The sequence below is a fragment of the Tiliqua scincoides genome, chromosome 2, assembly GCF_035046505.1.
Source record: "Tiliqua scincoides isolate rTilSci1 chromosome 2, rTilSci1.hap2, whole genome shotgun sequence".
In the NCBI taxonomy this organism is placed as follows: Eukaryota; Metazoa; Chordata; class Lepidosauria; order Squamata; family Scincidae; genus Tiliqua; species Tiliqua scincoides.
The window spans coordinates 68012664-68029562 of record NC_089822.1 but is presented as its reverse complement, the minus strand read 5'-3'; the positions used below and the strand labels follow the sequence as shown (position 1 = coordinate 68029562).

Here is a 16899-nt window from a genome sequence, read left to right as displayed (position 1 = left end):
AACAAGTTTTAAAACTTATTATTTAAAGAAATGGATCAATCCTATGCAGAAGACTGAGTTTTTTACATTTCCTTATTATTGCTTCATTAAATACTTCTTGATAATAGGTAATATTTTTACTGATTAATATTTAATATTGTACTAAATACATTTTGCTACCTTTTCCCACTTCCCTTGATTATTAGAATTCTCCTGTTCTTGCTGTCTATTTTGTTTTTTCTTTTTTAAAAAAAATATGATCCTTAACACTAACTTTTTGGTGATTCTACTTTGATATTTTCTGTTATATTTTTATATATTTTAAAAGTTGAAAAAAGGAACTATTTAGTTTAGTAAAGTACTCATTTTATGTTCTTACTTCCTTTAGGCCCCATTCCCACTTGTATCTTTAGCACTACTTCATTTGTAAGCCTTTAGGATGGAATTTGTCTTTTTACATTCTTGCGCAGCGCTTAGTTTATTTTAAACAGTATATTAATTATACATCACAATGGTGATGCAGTCCAATCAGTTAGCATTTGACAGCAGATGTTACTATAATAAAGTAGGACTAGATTCATCATAGTGACTATAAGTTAAATCAAGGAAATGGGAGAAAGTTAGGTGTATGGTACACGGATTATATCTGTGCCTGACATACTGGAGTTGGGGAGCAGAAGTGGAGCTAGAGGGGGGTGGAGTGGTAACTACAGCACATTCCATGTAAGTGCTTCTCTCCCTCAGTGTCAGAGCCACTCAGGGCAGGGATGGTACTTTGCCACTGTTGCCCCAAATGGGCCGAGGGGGAGGGGTAGGACCTAGGAGAGGGAGTAAAGGGGGTAATTTGTACCCGGGCCCAGGAGCCAAAGGAAGGGGCCCAGAAATTTCCTGGGATCTTACATTTTCCTATCTACTCAGACATGTTGCCCACACGGGGTGCTGTGGACACTACCACGAAGGTGTGGCTACAGCTACTGGCAAGCCATATATGCTGGGCCAAGGAATGCATTCATGACACTCCTTAACAGAGTGTCAAATCTGGGAGGAAACTGGACTGTTACAGTAGCTCTTTGGCTTGTGGATCTGGTTACCATGAAGAAGTGTATAGGAGCTCAGGGACACAGCTGCCAGACTACAGCTGCTACAGAAGCAAGTTTTGATATGCACAGGACAATTTCCATTCTAGTATGAGCCTAAATATGAAGAAGCTAATTTTCTGCAATGATTTTATATATTTAAAAGATTTTAGAGATACTTAGGAGTGTGTTTGGTTTTCTGTATTACTGTATCTAGCTGCCGATACCACATGCGTGGGTACCCATGTCTCTACCCTCTCTCACCCTGTTTTGCCCCTCCCTGCCCCCATTCCGCTCACCCATCACCACCCTCCCCTGCTCTGTTGCACCTTTCCCCTTTGCAAAGGGGCCCAAAAGAAATTTTGTACCCCCTGATAAAATTCCTCTCAGAAGCCCTTGGGAAGGGCACTTACACAGAGTGCTGTGGAGCGCACCATACTTACCATTGCACCCCCTCTAGTTCTGCTTCTGGTGGGGAGGTCACAGGACAGGACAAAAGAAAATATGGTGCTAAACCATGAGGAAGAGTGGGTGCTTTCCTCCTCTAATAGCCTGGATTATTGTTATACTATTTATCAGTTACCCAGAATGAATAAGAATTACAAATGAATAAGAATGATACAACTATCCCTTTACAAGCTCTGAGTCATTCCCAACTTGGTATATACACACAAAGTAGAAACAACTTTCATTACACACTGCATCCTTCCTATAAAAGCTAGCTTTCAGCTAAATAAGAACCCAATCCTAAATTGGCCCAGCACTGGGGCTGAGTCCTAAGGTGCCACTGGGTCCTAAGGTGCCAAAAACATGCCATAAAGCATGTGTTTACAGAACCCAATGAGCAGGGAGTGCTGGCGCCAACTCCTGGGCCCAGTGCCGGCAGGAGGAGGACATACTGCCACGGGGGTAAGACAACCACCAGGTGGGGGAGAGGCAAAATAAGGGTGGGGTGAGGGGAGGAATTGGGTCGGGAGGGGAGTGAGAACAGCAGAGCTCTGGTCCACTATATCCTGAACTTCTTGTTAGGCTGAAAAGCCTAGACTTGAGCTTTAGGCTGAAAAGCAAAATAGACTTGAGAAGCCCATTGCAGTGCTTGGGGCTTTTCCTGGGGGAAGGGGGTGAAAGTTCCCTTCCCCCAAAGAGACCTCCAGCTGCTTCCCAGCACCCACTGGATACAGTGCTTTGGTGCCATGGCTCCAGCAGGCATTGGGAAGCTCAGGATTGGGCTGCCCATACGTTTGTACATATTTATCAGAAATGGAAAGCAAGAATGACACCTGGACTACAAACAACAGAAAGTTAGTTGTGCCACTGAAATTAATGAGAATTAAATGCTACTGAATATAATGGCACTTGGGCAAACTTCATGTGATTGGTGCCATTATTTCCTTTGTTCCTTTATGGGATTTTGTATTTACGTTCTGTGGAATAAGAAACTACTACCAGATGTGCTTGTTTTTCCTTTGAGAACTAACAGTTCCTCTGGAGACATGTTTTCTGAACATCAAAATGAAAGTCATAGCATGCAAAATAATGTGCTTTTTGGCAAAAAGCTATTCAAACCACAGGTAAATGAAAATGCAGTTAAAGACTTCAGAATGGATATAAAACTGAATGGACAGATGAAAAGAGAACTGGGTAAACTCTAAAAATATATCACAAAAAATTATATCCATCAATGTGAGGCTGCAAATCATATCCACTATGTTTAACTTTTAATACCAAACTGTTGTATGGTATTAAACTCATTCACATAACGAGTCTGACACTAAGAAATTTTTTTGTGTGTGAAGGACAAAAAACTTCAAAGAGCACCATTGCATTTTTACAATAAGCAACACAGAACCAGCTTTAGACTGAACAAGTCCTGAACATTCCAAAAATTAGCACAGAAGTATCTGTGTCTAGAAGAGACAACCTGGAGTTTACCCAGTTCTTTAGTGTCTCTAGCACGGCATGATCATGAAATAATAGTCAAATATAATGATATCATTAATTGTAAATTCTTACTCCTGCTGCACTGAAGTTATTTCTGGCTCATTTGAAAGACAGCTCGCTCTAGGAGTAAGCAAAAATGAAAAGCAATAAATATTTTCTTTGCATTGTATTCTATGCAGACACTGGGGAAAGAATTCATTCAGTTGAAACAACAAAGAGTCTTGTGGCATCTTAGAGACTAATACATTTATTGTGACATAGCTTTTGTGAGCCAGGATCTTATTTGTCCGATGCATGAAGTGCTTACCTAAGTGAACAGATACTAGGCTCTAACTGCAAAGAAAAGGAAAAATGAGAAAAGATAGTCCATAGCACTTATGCCATAAGACATGTGCTAGTCTTTGAAGTGCCACAAGATACTTTGTTGTTGGCTGCAACATGGCTACCACTCTGGAAAAATTCACTTTCATAAGTCTCAAGTACAGTAGGTACATGCAAAATGTATTAATTTAAATAATACTACAAAGTCTGCCATTTTAAATACAATAACAGCTGGATCATATACAATCACCTGGAAGGATGTCTCATTGTACTCAGGGGGATGTACTTCTCAGACAGCATATATGACTGATTAGACTATAAGACAGGTATCTTTAAGTACATCTTTAAGGCAGAATTAAAGGAGTAGAGATTGCACTACATACGAAATGATTCTTTAAGAACATAAGAACAGCCCCGCTGGATTAGGCCACAGGCCGATCTAGTCCAGCTTCCTGTATCCCACAGCGGCCCACCAAATGCCCCAGGGAGCACACCAGATAACAAGAGACCTCATTCTGGTGCCCTCCCTTGCATCTGGCATTCTGACACAGCCCATTTCTAAAATCAGGAGGTTGCACATACACATCATGGCTTGTAACCCATAATGGATTTTTCCTCCAGAAACTTGTCCAATCCCCTTTTAAAGGCATCCAGGCCAGATGCCGTCACCACATCCTGTGGCAAGGAGTTCCACAGACCGACCACATGCTGAGTAAAGAAATGTCTGTCCTAACATTTGTCTGTCCTAAGTCTCCCAACACTCAATTTTATTGGATGTCCCCTGGTTCTGGTGTTGAGCGAGAGGGTAAAGAACACCTCTCCATTCAATCTGTCCATCCCCGGCATAATTTTGTATGTCTCACTCATGTCCCCACTCCAGCTGCAGACCTCCACAGCCCCGCGCCTGGGGCAAAGCTCCGCAATAGCGCCCCCTCGCGGGCTATTGCCGCCTCCCGCACAGAAATCCATCCCCCCTACTCACCAGAGGCTCACGGAGCCTCGCACGACCTCCTCCCATGCCAGGTAAACCTCTGTGAGGTTCCCCGGCACTATAAACGGTGCTTCCAGCAAACTGGAAGCACAGCTTCTGCCCCCGTCCGGAGCCTCAGTGAGGCTTCTGCTGGGTCCTAGCAGCCGGCACATGGGGTATTTGCCCCAGGGAAGTCTATGGCAGGCACGCAACTGTCCCCCTCAGGTGCCTCTTTTCTAGACTGAAGAGGCCCAAACACTGTAGCCTTTCCTCATAAGGAAGGTGCCCCAGACCAGCAATCGTTTATACTGAACGTATACTGAAATATGACAGCTTCTTTATATCTCTCTAGGGAGATTAATGCTCCTGTACCAACAGTAGCCACCAGCACCACACACATGCCCCAAAACTATAATATATCCTAATGGACTGAAACCAGGCAAATTGGAGCAAGGTGGGACCATGACAGCAGATGACTGTGTTCTATCATAAAGACAGTCAGCTATCACAGAGTCAGCTTTGTTGATCAATAAACCTCATATGTAATCATTGTCTCTTGTACTGGGACTGCAACAGATGGGAAGCAAGACAGATTGGCTCATCTACTTTCCTTGCACATGACACCACTAAACTGCCATAAACCATTCTCCGCACCATTCCAGGTAGATGCATCTTTACAACTGAGGTATTATTGTTCAAGATTGTAAGATAAGGAAATCTTTTGGCAGTGCTTTAAGCTTTCTGAAGTGGTTACTTTGAAGCACTCAGGTAATGTTTGTGAATTTCAAGAGGAAAAAGGCTGTATTCTAAGGCTGCGGTCCTATACTCCAATGTTTCCTAAACTCCTACAAGGATCCAGTGTTTCCTAAACTCCCTAGGATCGCTCTATTGCCGGGGATGGGAGTGGTTTATTTTTAATTTACCAGCAGCCAGCACTGGAGTTCTGGGGGGTCTGGGGAGTCCTCTGCAGGGGTCTCCACACCTCCAAACATTTAAAAAAAACAAAAAACAGACACTTCCCGATGAAAACCAGAAGTGCCTCTTTTTTTTAAAGATGTTTCAAGGCATGGGAAATCCTGCGAAGCGTTCCCCAGACCCCCCAGGACTCTGGTGCTGGTTGCAAGTAAGTTAAAAAAAACCTTTCCCATTCCTGGCAGCAGCACAATCCTGGGGGTTGTGTCACTGCCTTTCCCCTTTCCTGCCCCTTAAAGGGACAAGTGCTTCCCTGGCTAGTGAGCCACAACCCACCTGTTTGGGAACCACTGCTATAGTCACTTAAGTGGGAGTAAGTCCTATTGACCTCATTGGGGCTTGCTTCTGAGTAGCTTGCATAGGATTGCGCTGTAAGACTGCTAAAGCTCATGCTTATTGTACCGGCAGTCAAACCACAACTATTTCCTACACTTAAAGACCAACTAACAAACCATCTGGTTGTTATCATTAACAACAAATGCAATTATCTATGTTTGTAAAACATATAGCGTATTATGTTATATACTTCTGTTCCTCTCGACTATACAGTGACTTCTAACAGCAAAGCAAAGGCCTGGAAGGCAGTGGGCCCTTTCAATGTGATCTTCAGCACTGCAGTCACAGTCTTATTTTAGAGCATGTCAGTAGGATCATCTGGTTGTTTAACAAGGTCTTTATTTTCAGTCAATTTGCCAGATGTTACATTAGAACTAAGCTTAGCTGAGTCAAAGTCTAAATATTTTTGCTTTTCTAGAAAGATCAGCAATGTATCCTTTATAAGGATAAATCACTATAACTAAAAGTCAACAGAGGATCTCATTTCAGGAAAAAAATCTCAAGCTGCCAGCAGAACATATTTGATTAAGAGGTAAGTTTTACTGAAACCAATGGAACTTATTTTCAAAGAAATGTGTTCAGGACAAAGTACTTCAGTTGAAACTGTTTCAGCATAATGTGGTTTTATCTAGTATGGTGACCAAAGACAGTGGTTCCCAAACTGTGTGCTATGATGCCCCAGGATGCCACTGTGAACTCACTGGGGCACGTCTCTCCCGGGTGCTGCCATCTTGGTTGGGCCAAGATTGTGCAAAATCATGCAAGATTATGCACAAAATCCCATGAAATATTGTGCAATCTTGAAGGAGTGCTGGCAGCCATCTTGTCCTGTGGTGTGGCACCTCTGCAACAAGGAACATGGACACTAAAGACTCTATGATCAGATTTGGGAACTGCTTACCTAAGGAATCAGTCTGGCACCTACTGAAGAACCAGGACTTAGGCCTAAGATTTCAGTAACTCAAGAATTGTACTATTTTTCTTGACAGTCAAAACTGAATGACAACTGACTGAGGGTTTTAAAAAGTGGCATCTTCATACAACAGGTATTTTCTTACTGGGGTAGAAGACATTAATAAGCACACACGGTTCAATTTACTGTTTATGGAAATACAATGCCAGTGGTGATCAGAAAACTGTCTTACTTTGCAGATGCTTCCCTCAGCTCTTCATCCAGTCTATGTGAGTGAAAGTTATTGATGTTGAGGGGAAAAGAAGAAGCAAGCAGAGCATAAGACAGAAGCAGGCAAAAGCAATGCAAAGTTCAAGCAAGGTACATGCTTCTAAAATGCTGAGCTAATAAAAGATCTTCAGTTCCTTATAGTGTTCATTTCCTTCCATATCACTGTACCCTTATTTAGCTTATCTGGAGGAAGGCATGTAAAGGTAGCAGGGATCTGCAGCATGCTTGCTGTACAAAGCTCAAAAATGTGATCTAACAAAAGAGATTTAAGTTAGCTGCAGAACAGGCCAAGTTCAGGTTCTTTCCAGAATAGGCTTCAGCCATAAATAAGACTGATCTCAACAACAAAATATGTGGAGGCAGACCACTGTTAGAAAGAGTAGCAGAATCTGCAGCAGAGCAAGTGTTACCTTACTCTTCTCTGAATGCCCCTGTCTTCATCATACCTTTCAAGATAAAAGTGGGTGAAGGACAAAAACATACAAGGTCAACTTACATGCAATCATTTCATTTATCCCAAATGCATCAAAAGAAACTTATGCTAAGTGTCAGATAATTAAAGAGCAGAGTTATGGTTGATAACCAGCAGTAGCAAAATATCAGCAAGGGATGTTACTTGTGTTCAGTGCAAAAGAGGACAAGGCACCCCAAAATGTAGGCCATGACAAAATAAAGGCTAAAAACACTTATGTATATTGATTTCATATGGTTAATTTAAACACTCTATTACTTATTATTAAATTTAAAACTATATTACATATAATTTATTACATACAATTTATTAATTACAAGAAGGCTATGTGCTGCCTGCAGGAGGCAGTCACAGAGAAAAGGAGGGCATTTACATTCTTTTCCAGGACACAAGGCTGAAAAAGAGAACGTCCTGGAAAAAGAGGATGTCTGGTCACCCTGCTTGTGCTCCTTTCCCCATGGTAGGTTTACAAATCAGAAAGAAATTCTTCTGAACAGACAAGACACAAGCAATTTGTTAATCTTTTATATTTCATGTCCTTCAGAAGCTCTACTGAATTATAGATAATGTCAGCCAGCAGTAGAGAAATGCTCCTTGAACCAGCAAGGAGATCTGCCTGCAAAAGTAGGATTTTGAATGTTTAGCTGACAACAATGCATTTCTAAATGCACATCCACACTCACACAATGATGCTCATCTGGGCACTCTTCACCTGGCTGCATAATGTGCACAGCTAGAACTGGGGTAGGGAATAGCCTAATAATAGGAACAAGTTCAATAAGTAAAGATTCTTTCAAAACCTGCCTGGTGGTTCAGGATTTGTCATATGGCGAGAAGATGGCAGACTGCCAACGCTTTTACCTTTTAGAATATGGCATCATATTGTATCATGCAGAATGCCAATGGCATTGAACCTAACTAGAACTCAGGATAAGCTCCATGAAATTTCACAGCCTCCATTTGACATTACCACTTGAGTTCATGGATTTCATCACCTTCTGCTTATATCAGCCAGTGCTTAAGATGAAAGAATCATTTTCACCAATTCCTCTCCAGTGCCCTGAATCCCTAGAAAATCTGCTCTTGAGAACGAGCACAAAGTGGGGTTTGAATACAACCAATGCTATTTCTATGAATATTTTTAGATGAAATAAGTCCTTGTCTCTTCAGACCATACTTCCTTGGGCTTTTGTCAACAGCTTTTATGTTGATGCTATGTATGATGGAAAGACTTCTCTGCTGGGGGGTGGAGTTCAGTGAGGGAACCCACGTTTGACAAAGACTTTAAACTCATAATTAACAAAGTTTAATAGGAAAAAGCAAAGTGTAGTATCCCTAATCAACATAATTATTAATATTTATAAATCTGAGGCCTTTGACAAATAATAAATATAGAGAAAAAAGAAAGCAAAAGAGAATGTGTGCGTTTTTAAAGGAAAAAAAACCCTGTAAAAACCACATTTTTTGCAAAAGTTGTTTTTGCAAAACATCACATTTTGGACATGTTAAGGTTTGGGTTTTTTTTTTAAAGTCTTCTTCCTTAGGCTAGCAATTTGCCAGATGGAAATAAAACAGACTCTTCATTCAAGTCTTTAATCTTATTTACGCAAGCAATGAAATGTCCTATTTTGTGACATGCACTTCTGGTTATCTCCCCACTGTGACTGTTGCACTAGATTATTCCCCAACAGGAAAGCATTTACAAGGAAATGTACAAGGAAACATTTCCAGAGCAGCAGTTTGAATCTTTGAGCTTCTGCCCCCTTTCTCAGAACTTACGTGAAACATCTGAAGTCTATATATATCTTGAATCAACTGTCCATTTGGCAAATGACCCCAGGGTTTGTTTGTTTGTTTTTAATGGAAAACACTGGGCAAGGAAAATATAGCGGGAAGTACCTGCAACTTCACTTCTAATACTAATGAAAATATTGAACAGGCATACAGGGCTTCAGAATTCCGCATTTCAGCAATTCTTATAACAAACCTACAAGTTAGGTTTTCCTGTCTTTAGATCGCTGCTCAGACTGAGGGACAGTCATTTGTCTAAGGAAACTTGAATCAAGGACTTCCTGATTTACTGCTCAGCTTTTATGCTGCATCAGCTCTGACATGAGATCTCAAGGGACAAGGACTCCTTTGAATGCACTTCTACTTTTTAGTAAAACACATTACTACCGATTAAACTTGTGTATTGAATAAACTTGTGTACATTTTCTTGGTGGAGCAAAGGAGGCCCGCTGGAGCAGGTAAGTCCAGCACATGGGGTAGAACGGGGAAGGGGGAGGGCAGAACGTGGAGGAGATGGAGTAGGGGGTGGGTGGATTGGACCTGGGAAGAGGGTGGGTTTGTGGCAGTGCATGTCAAATCTTAACCCTATTCCTGGGCCTGATCTGCCTGTACAGATCAACACAGACCTGTGCCAGTGATATTGCTGGTGCAGGTCCAAGTTGACTTGTTATGGCTGCTGGGGCTTTCCCTGGGGCCAAGGGACAAATGTCCCCTTATCCCAAGGTGACCTACAGCAGATGACAATCCCCCACTGGATGCACCGCAGCTCCTGCTGGCGCAGCTGCATTGCTACACAGGGATTTAGTTAGGATTTGGCTGAAAAAAAAGTTAAAATTTGCTCTTAATCAATACATCATCCATTTCCAATGCGATGGCAACAGATCTCCCAATCCACTGCCATAAGTCCTCTAAAAGCAGCACAACTATCACCTTGCTGTTGCGCACATTGAAGCCACTGGCAGAATGGATAGAGACTCTGTGTGCCCACCACACATGGAACTAGTCTGCATCAGAGCAGGTAAGAGGTCAGTAGGGCAAGTTGTGAAGTCATGGGTGGTTTGGGCATGGAGCAGAGAGAGCAAGGGAAGTTCGAGGGTGGATCCCAGTGATAGCAGTATGCGTTGGGATGTATCCTCATTTTTCCTGCCCAATAAGCTCCCTTCCTCTCCTGAGACTTATGCCAGCAAAGTAGCTGGAATAGGTTCCAAGAAGACCCACTGATGGCCAGGTGGCCTGCAGAGAGGTAAGTAAGAAAATTTTTTACTTACCTCTCTCAGACCATCTGGTCACACACACACACACACACACACACACACACCACCACCACCACCACCACCACCACCACCACCATTGCATACAGGGCACACTCTATCAGTGTAGCTGCATGGCAGGAAATGGTGGATAGAACTGGGCTCGAAGTGCTCAAGAATCTGCACGTGGACATTTTTTAATCATCACTTATGTTCAGAATCTTGAGTATGCTGGTTATAAGCACTAGAAATAAATATCAAAATCTGGTCTGGAATTGCAGCACCAAAGTTGCTTGATTTCTCATTATTAATCTATAAATATTCTTCACTTACTTGACAATACTTTCTGGGACATTTACATATTCCATTGGAATTAGTTCACTTAGCTCTGCCAAAGTGCTGACATACTGTATCTTACTGCTGAATTTTGAGCTGAAACACAAAAGTAGCAACACTAGTTAAGAATAATACATTTTGAAATATCCAAGATATTTGATTTCATGATAGTTCTTATATTTCGCACAGCAACAATCAGTTACTTGTTTCACAGGTATGCTTCCCTGAGAATGTTCTTAAGTTGTTCTTACAACTTTTTTTTTTTTAAGTGTTCAAAGTGCTTTAGCGATTAGGTCAGTAATCCTCAAATAAACTTAGGAAGCTAGTGGCGCAATCCTAACCAACTTTCCAGCACTGACCTAGCCACAATGCAGCCTCAGGCTAAGGTCACAAACATGCCCTTACCTTGAGGAGGCCCCCCTTATCTGCCTCCCCACTGCAGGATGCAGTGCATGGCTTCTGTAAGGGTAAGTCTTGCCTCACAAACCTTTTAGAATTCTTTGAAAAGGTTAACAGGCAGGTGGATGCAGGAGAACCCATGGACATTACATATCTGGACTTTCAGAAGGTGCTCTACATGGTCCCTCACCAAAGGCTACTGAAAAAACTCCACAGTCAGGGAATTAGAGGACAGGTCCTCTCATGGATTGAGAACTGGCTGAAGATCAGGAAACAGAGAGTGGGTTTCAATGGGCAATTTTCACAATGGAGAGAGGTGAAAAGCGGTGTGCCCCAAGGATCTGTCCTGGGACCAGTGCTCTTCAACCTCTTCATAAATGAGACAGGGGTGAGCAGTGAGGTGGCAAAGTTTGCAGATGACACCAAACTTTTCTGAGTGGTGAAGACCAGACATGATTGTGAGGAGCTCCAGAAGGATCTCTCCAAACTGGCAGAATGGGCAGCAAAATGGCAGGTGCGTTTCAATGTCAGTAAGTGTAAAGTCATGCACATTGGGGCAAAAAATCAAAACTTTAGATATAGGCTGATGGGTTCTGAGCTGTCTGTGACAGATCAGGAGAGAGATCTTGGGGTGGAGGTGGACAGGTCGATGAAAGTGTCGACCCAATGTGCGGCGGCAGTAAAGAAGGCCAATTCTATGCTTGGGATCATTAGAAAAGGTATTGAGAACGGCTAATATTATAATGCCGTTGTACAAATCAATGGTAAGGCCACACCTGGAGTATTGTGTCTAGTTCTGGTCGCCGCATCTCAAAAAGGACATAGTGGAAATGGAAAAGGTGCAAAAGAGAGCGTCTAAGATGATTACTGGGCTGGGGCACCTTCCTTATGAGGAAAGGCTATAGCGTTTAGGCCTCTTCAGCCTAGAAAAGAGATGCCTAAGGGGGGACATGATTGAGACATACAAAATTATGCATGGAAAGGATAAAGTGGATAGAGAGATGCCCTTTACACTCTCACATAACACCAGAACCAGGGGACACCAGAACTGGAATATCTTTGAAGCAATGATTTGATGGCTTCACTCCTGTCACCTTGCCCAGTCCCTTGTTCATTTTCCTTCTACCCATAAGAAAGAAGTTCTACCTAAAACACCCTCTGGCCATGCACTGACTTGAAACTTTTGAGAGTTCTGAACTAATAGTTACCTTATAAAAGGTCGTGTCACTGCTAGAATTGTCCTGATAAACCACGATGGGTGAACAATTATGAAGGATTTTAAATTCTTCCTTAACCTGTGTTTGAAGAGAAACATATTCAAACCTTCAAAATGCAACATATTGCCCAAGAAAAATGGCAGTTCTGACAATCGCGTATCCACTGCTATGCAGAAAGTACACTTTTTGACACACTGCCACACATGTGCTTTTTCTAGTGTATAATGATACGTCAAAAGCTGAATGTTGCATATAATTCTAGGTGGGTCAGTGATAGTTTAACAGTACAATCTTAAATTGCGCTGGAACAGGCAGGCCGCAGGCATGCACTGTGTCCAGCGCAAGTTTGGGGCTGGCTGAGGTTTAACCTGACACAAGGGGGAAAAATTCCCCTTACCCTGGGGAGAACTGCAGCAGCCCCAGTGGGTCTACTCCGATCTGTGCCACCTAAAGTGGTGGAGCAGATCCAAGCAGAACAGAGCAGCCTGGAGCTTTTCTGTGCTGCCCAGGAACGGGGCTAGGATCTGGCATAACTGCTACATCCCAGCCCCACCACCTGCTCCCTGCCCAAAGGCCTGCTCACCACCCTCCCTCCCCCAGTCCAAAATGCCTCCTTCCTGCCTCCTCCCCACCCTCCCCATGCCCCCCCCCACGAGGACCTACCGTTTCTCATCACACAGAGGCTGAATGCCAGCACACATCCCTGTGCCAGCCCAGCTTACACTCATAGAGGTGCAAATGTGCTTTATGGCACGATTGTGACCCTCCCAGGCTGGCGCAAGTGAGTTGTGCCGGCCAGGTCGCATTTATGATTGCACCCTCAAAGTAATAGATAGGCATTAAAGAGAATGGATAGAAGATAAGCAGTAGCTCAGACCTTCTGTCAATCATCTGGTAACACTTTTTCATCCACCCCAGTCCTGGCATCTTTCTCCTTGGTGTTGCTCCACTCAAGTAGACAATCATATAATCTTCAGCAACCATGAGCTCCAAAGTGCTAATTACATATCTGATCAGAAGGAGTAGGAAAAATCAGTAATTTATTCAAAAAACATGTTTTATACATACACAGACTTTAGGAACTTAGAGGTACATCAAGGCAGCTTATCTGAAACAACCCAGGTTCAGTTCATGCTTATCAGTGGTTCCATGAAATTCACTTCCTTGTGTCTTTTTCCTATATCACCATTTGGATGCAGGAACCATATGAGTGGGGTAGAATCACCTGCGAAAAATCTCAGACGTTCTACTTTCAATTTGTCCAGTATGGTTCTTCTCACAAGATTCTATTCACCGCAGACACCGCCTTTAAGTCGACCCCACAGATAAGTCGAGGGCAGGTTTTGAGGCAACAATCATGGAATTTTCTATGACCCTCAGATAAGTCAGGGGTTAAACTTAGGGGGGTGTCTGACTATAGTTTTGTCTGATTTTACCCCAGGCCAGATTCTGAAAAATAAACTACCACTAATTGTTACCTAAGAACTGTAGTCTCTAATTTATTTAAAACATAGTAAAAGATCATAAGATACATTTTTTATCTTTTTAAATTCTGGTCTTCGCCATCTTTTTGTAAGCACTATCACAGTAAGTGCACTGTAAACAACATACCAGTAAAGCAGTGGTTCCCAACCTGGTATTCATGTACTCCCAGGGACATTCAACAGGACCTTTAGGGGTACTTGAAAAAGAATGGAATAATGGCAGAAAAAGGCAGGTTGTGCTCCAGAATGCCTTGCAAGGACCAGCAGGGCAGGAAGGGAGGTAGCTATTTAGCTGTGAAAGCCCCACCAACAGTAGTTTTTGGTCATCAATTCATCTATGAACCAGTGATTGAAAACCAGCACAGTAAAAAAGCTGAAACATAATATGGAAAGTGATCAGTCACCCAGAATTTCTCAGCACATTTCTGGTGCAAAACAGTGCAAAGGCAGAGTCTTCTGTTCTTCAAACAAGTAAAAAGAGAAAACACTGTGATAAATACATGAAGTCTGGGTTTTCATATGGAGGATGAAGGCTTGTATTATTAATTACAAACATTTTGCTAATAGGAAGGGTACAATTTATGGAAATGGACTGCCAAGGGATATGCAAGTGAAAAAGGTTGGGAACCACTGCAGGAGAAACGTGAATCAAATCCACCTTTAAGGTGTCTGGTGTGTTAAGCCAGAAGCTCTAAGTACAACATACAACCCATAACACATAACTGGGAGTGTGCAATTCAATTCCCAGCAGAAAGATGCAGTTGCATATATTTGCAACCCTTTTTACTCAGAAGTAGACCCACTGCTTTCCATGGGTGTAATTCTTAAGTAATGGTGCACTGAATTGTAGCCTGGGACGTTGCTTCAAATGGAAAGGAGATCCCATCCTGGTGTTGAAAAAAAAGACTTCTGCCAAATGCATGCATGCATTTGCAAGAAGGAACCAGGTTGCAGCAGAAGGAAGGAGAATAAAAGGTTAACTTTGGCTGGAATTTCCCAGGAAAATTACTATAGCAACTAAGGAGGTGCCTGCCTGAGCTTAGCAGAGAAAGGAAACTCTTCAGAGTTGAAAGGTTCTGCCCTCTGATTGACCTGGAGATAAGGCGAAGTGATAATTGGAGCTTGATTACTTGGCAAAAATTTCACATACTATACCTGAGTATCTATGGTATCTCACATAATTTCCCACTTCTTATATTACCAGTGACACAGGAAGAAGCCATAGAGCAGCAACTTCTGGGCCACTACTAATAACTATGTGTAAGATTCAGGTTACTAATTTTCAGTTGCTGTTATAGACTATTGAGAATGCTTATAAAGGATGCCTATAGAACTAGTTGGACAAGGAATGTGCATTTGAAATGGTCATCTCCACAGTAACTCAGGACTATTAATGTGACAACTGGGTGCAGTTGAAAATTCTGTGCGTGCTTGTACTCAGTTTGTGGGAAGCGAGTCTGCCATGCATAGGATTCAACTTTGGTCAAGCTACCACCTACATAGTTTTACCAGTGCTCAACAGTGTGCCGAAAGTTGATTCTGCATGTGGTGGATGCATGTGGCCATGGGTTGGGAGATAGCATTCAATGATTTGATTGTGCTACCATATGGCAAAATGTGTGAACAGGCCTTCAGAAATGTGAGTAAATAAGGGAAAATTTCATTTATAGTTAGCAGCAAAACAAATCAAAATATCCCTTATATCTTAAGGAAATGAAAGGAACTGTCCGCATTTGTCTTGGTCTTTTTATGTTGGCTTTGAGTGACCTTAAACACCATAGAGTTATGCTAAAGTTCAGAGAACACTCAAAGTAGAAGATGAATCTAATATGCCCTGAACATTTTCTTTCCACATGTAAACAAAATAACTACTTCTACTATCTGAGTAAATAGTATATCAAAGGAGTTGTTCCCAAGGCATTTAAATCACTTTCTTCCTGGACTTTTAAATCCCCAACTTATCTCTAGTAAATGGTGGTTATCTATCACTAAGCAGTTACAGGCATTAATCTTCCAAAGCTGACCACACTGTTCAACCCCATGACTCACAGGAAAAGATTTTCCATGACATAGTTGTAATCAGTTCTGGTGCTGTCTGGTAGAAAACATGCAGCAAATACAATGATTGCATTTAGACCATCACCATAGTATCCTGTGGAGCAAACAAACACGCACGTATAAAAAAAAAAGACAATAGGCAGTGTACTGATTGCATGGTTACATCTCTGATAAGCTGCCACAGCTCTTGAGAATCTTGCTTGTAGATAGCAAAAAGGCCACAAAATCTACTGCTCATTAATGACCCAATCCGGCATTTACAACAGTAGATCTCACAATCCACCACAGCAGCACTGCAAATATCAGGCTGCTGTCATGAGCATCAGAGCCACTGGCACAAACAGCTGGAGGCTCCACGCGCCTGCCAGAGATGGACCCAGTCCATGCCAGAGCAAGTTAGGTGCTGGTGGATGGCAAGTTGTGGGTGGTTTGGAGGAGATTTGGGGTTGAGAGCAGGGGAGGGCAGGGAGGTTCAGGGGCAGTTTGGGGAAGGATCTTGGTAGCAGCGGCATATACCAGGATCCTATCCCTGTTTTCCTGGCCTGACACACCCTCTGCATCTCCTCAGATGTATACCACTAAAATAGCTGACATGGGTCCAAGGACACCCATTGGCAGCCAGGCAGCCTAAAGAGAGGTACAATATGTTTTTACTTACCTCTCCCAGGCTATCTGGTTGCCCCGCCCCCCCACACCATAGCATGCAGCATACACTCCGTGAGTGCAGCTTCATGGTATAATATGGTGGGAGATAAAATTGGGCTCTAAGTCCAGCTTTGTAAGCAATACAACTATGCAGAGAGATTCAAATGAACTAATGCCTGAAGTCCAGACTCATCCAAGTTCTATCTTCAGTAAGGTTTGACTATAGAAAACACTGACCAACCTAATTCAACCTGAGCATTTTGTTATACCTCCTTATACATGGCAGAATTTTACAGATTTGCCACAATGAACTACCTCAGTTAGTGAAAGAGATCATTGGCCTTTCCCATAGCTGTCTAAAAAGACTTGAGAATTCCTTTGGGCCTGAATTCCTGCTAGGTTCCTTTTTGTGAATCTCCACATGGGTAGTGGTGTAAACTCAGGAGACCCAATTCCCATGTTACAGCCC

At 42.5% G+C, this 16899-nt stretch overlaps 1 protein-coding gene across 1 annotated transcript in view; it reads right to left on the bottom strand.

Moving 5' to 3' along the window:
* Positions 1-16899, bottom strand: part of LOC136639900 (protein prune homolog 2-like) — a 56912-nt gene that overhangs the window by 3076 nt on the left and 36937 nt on the right. The window contains exons 5-9 of the mRNA XM_066614546.1: positions 15777-15879; positions 13121-13252; positions 12235-12321; positions 10625-10723; positions 7189-7224 (exon numbers count right to left, since the gene is read on the bottom strand). Of these exons, the coding sequence (XP_066470643.1) occupies positions 7189-7224; positions 10625-10723; positions 12235-12321; positions 13121-13252; positions 15777-15879 (457 nt within the window). The remainder of the gene's footprint in view (positions 1-7188; positions 7225-10624; positions 10724-12234; positions 12322-13120; positions 13253-15776; positions 15880-16899) is intronic.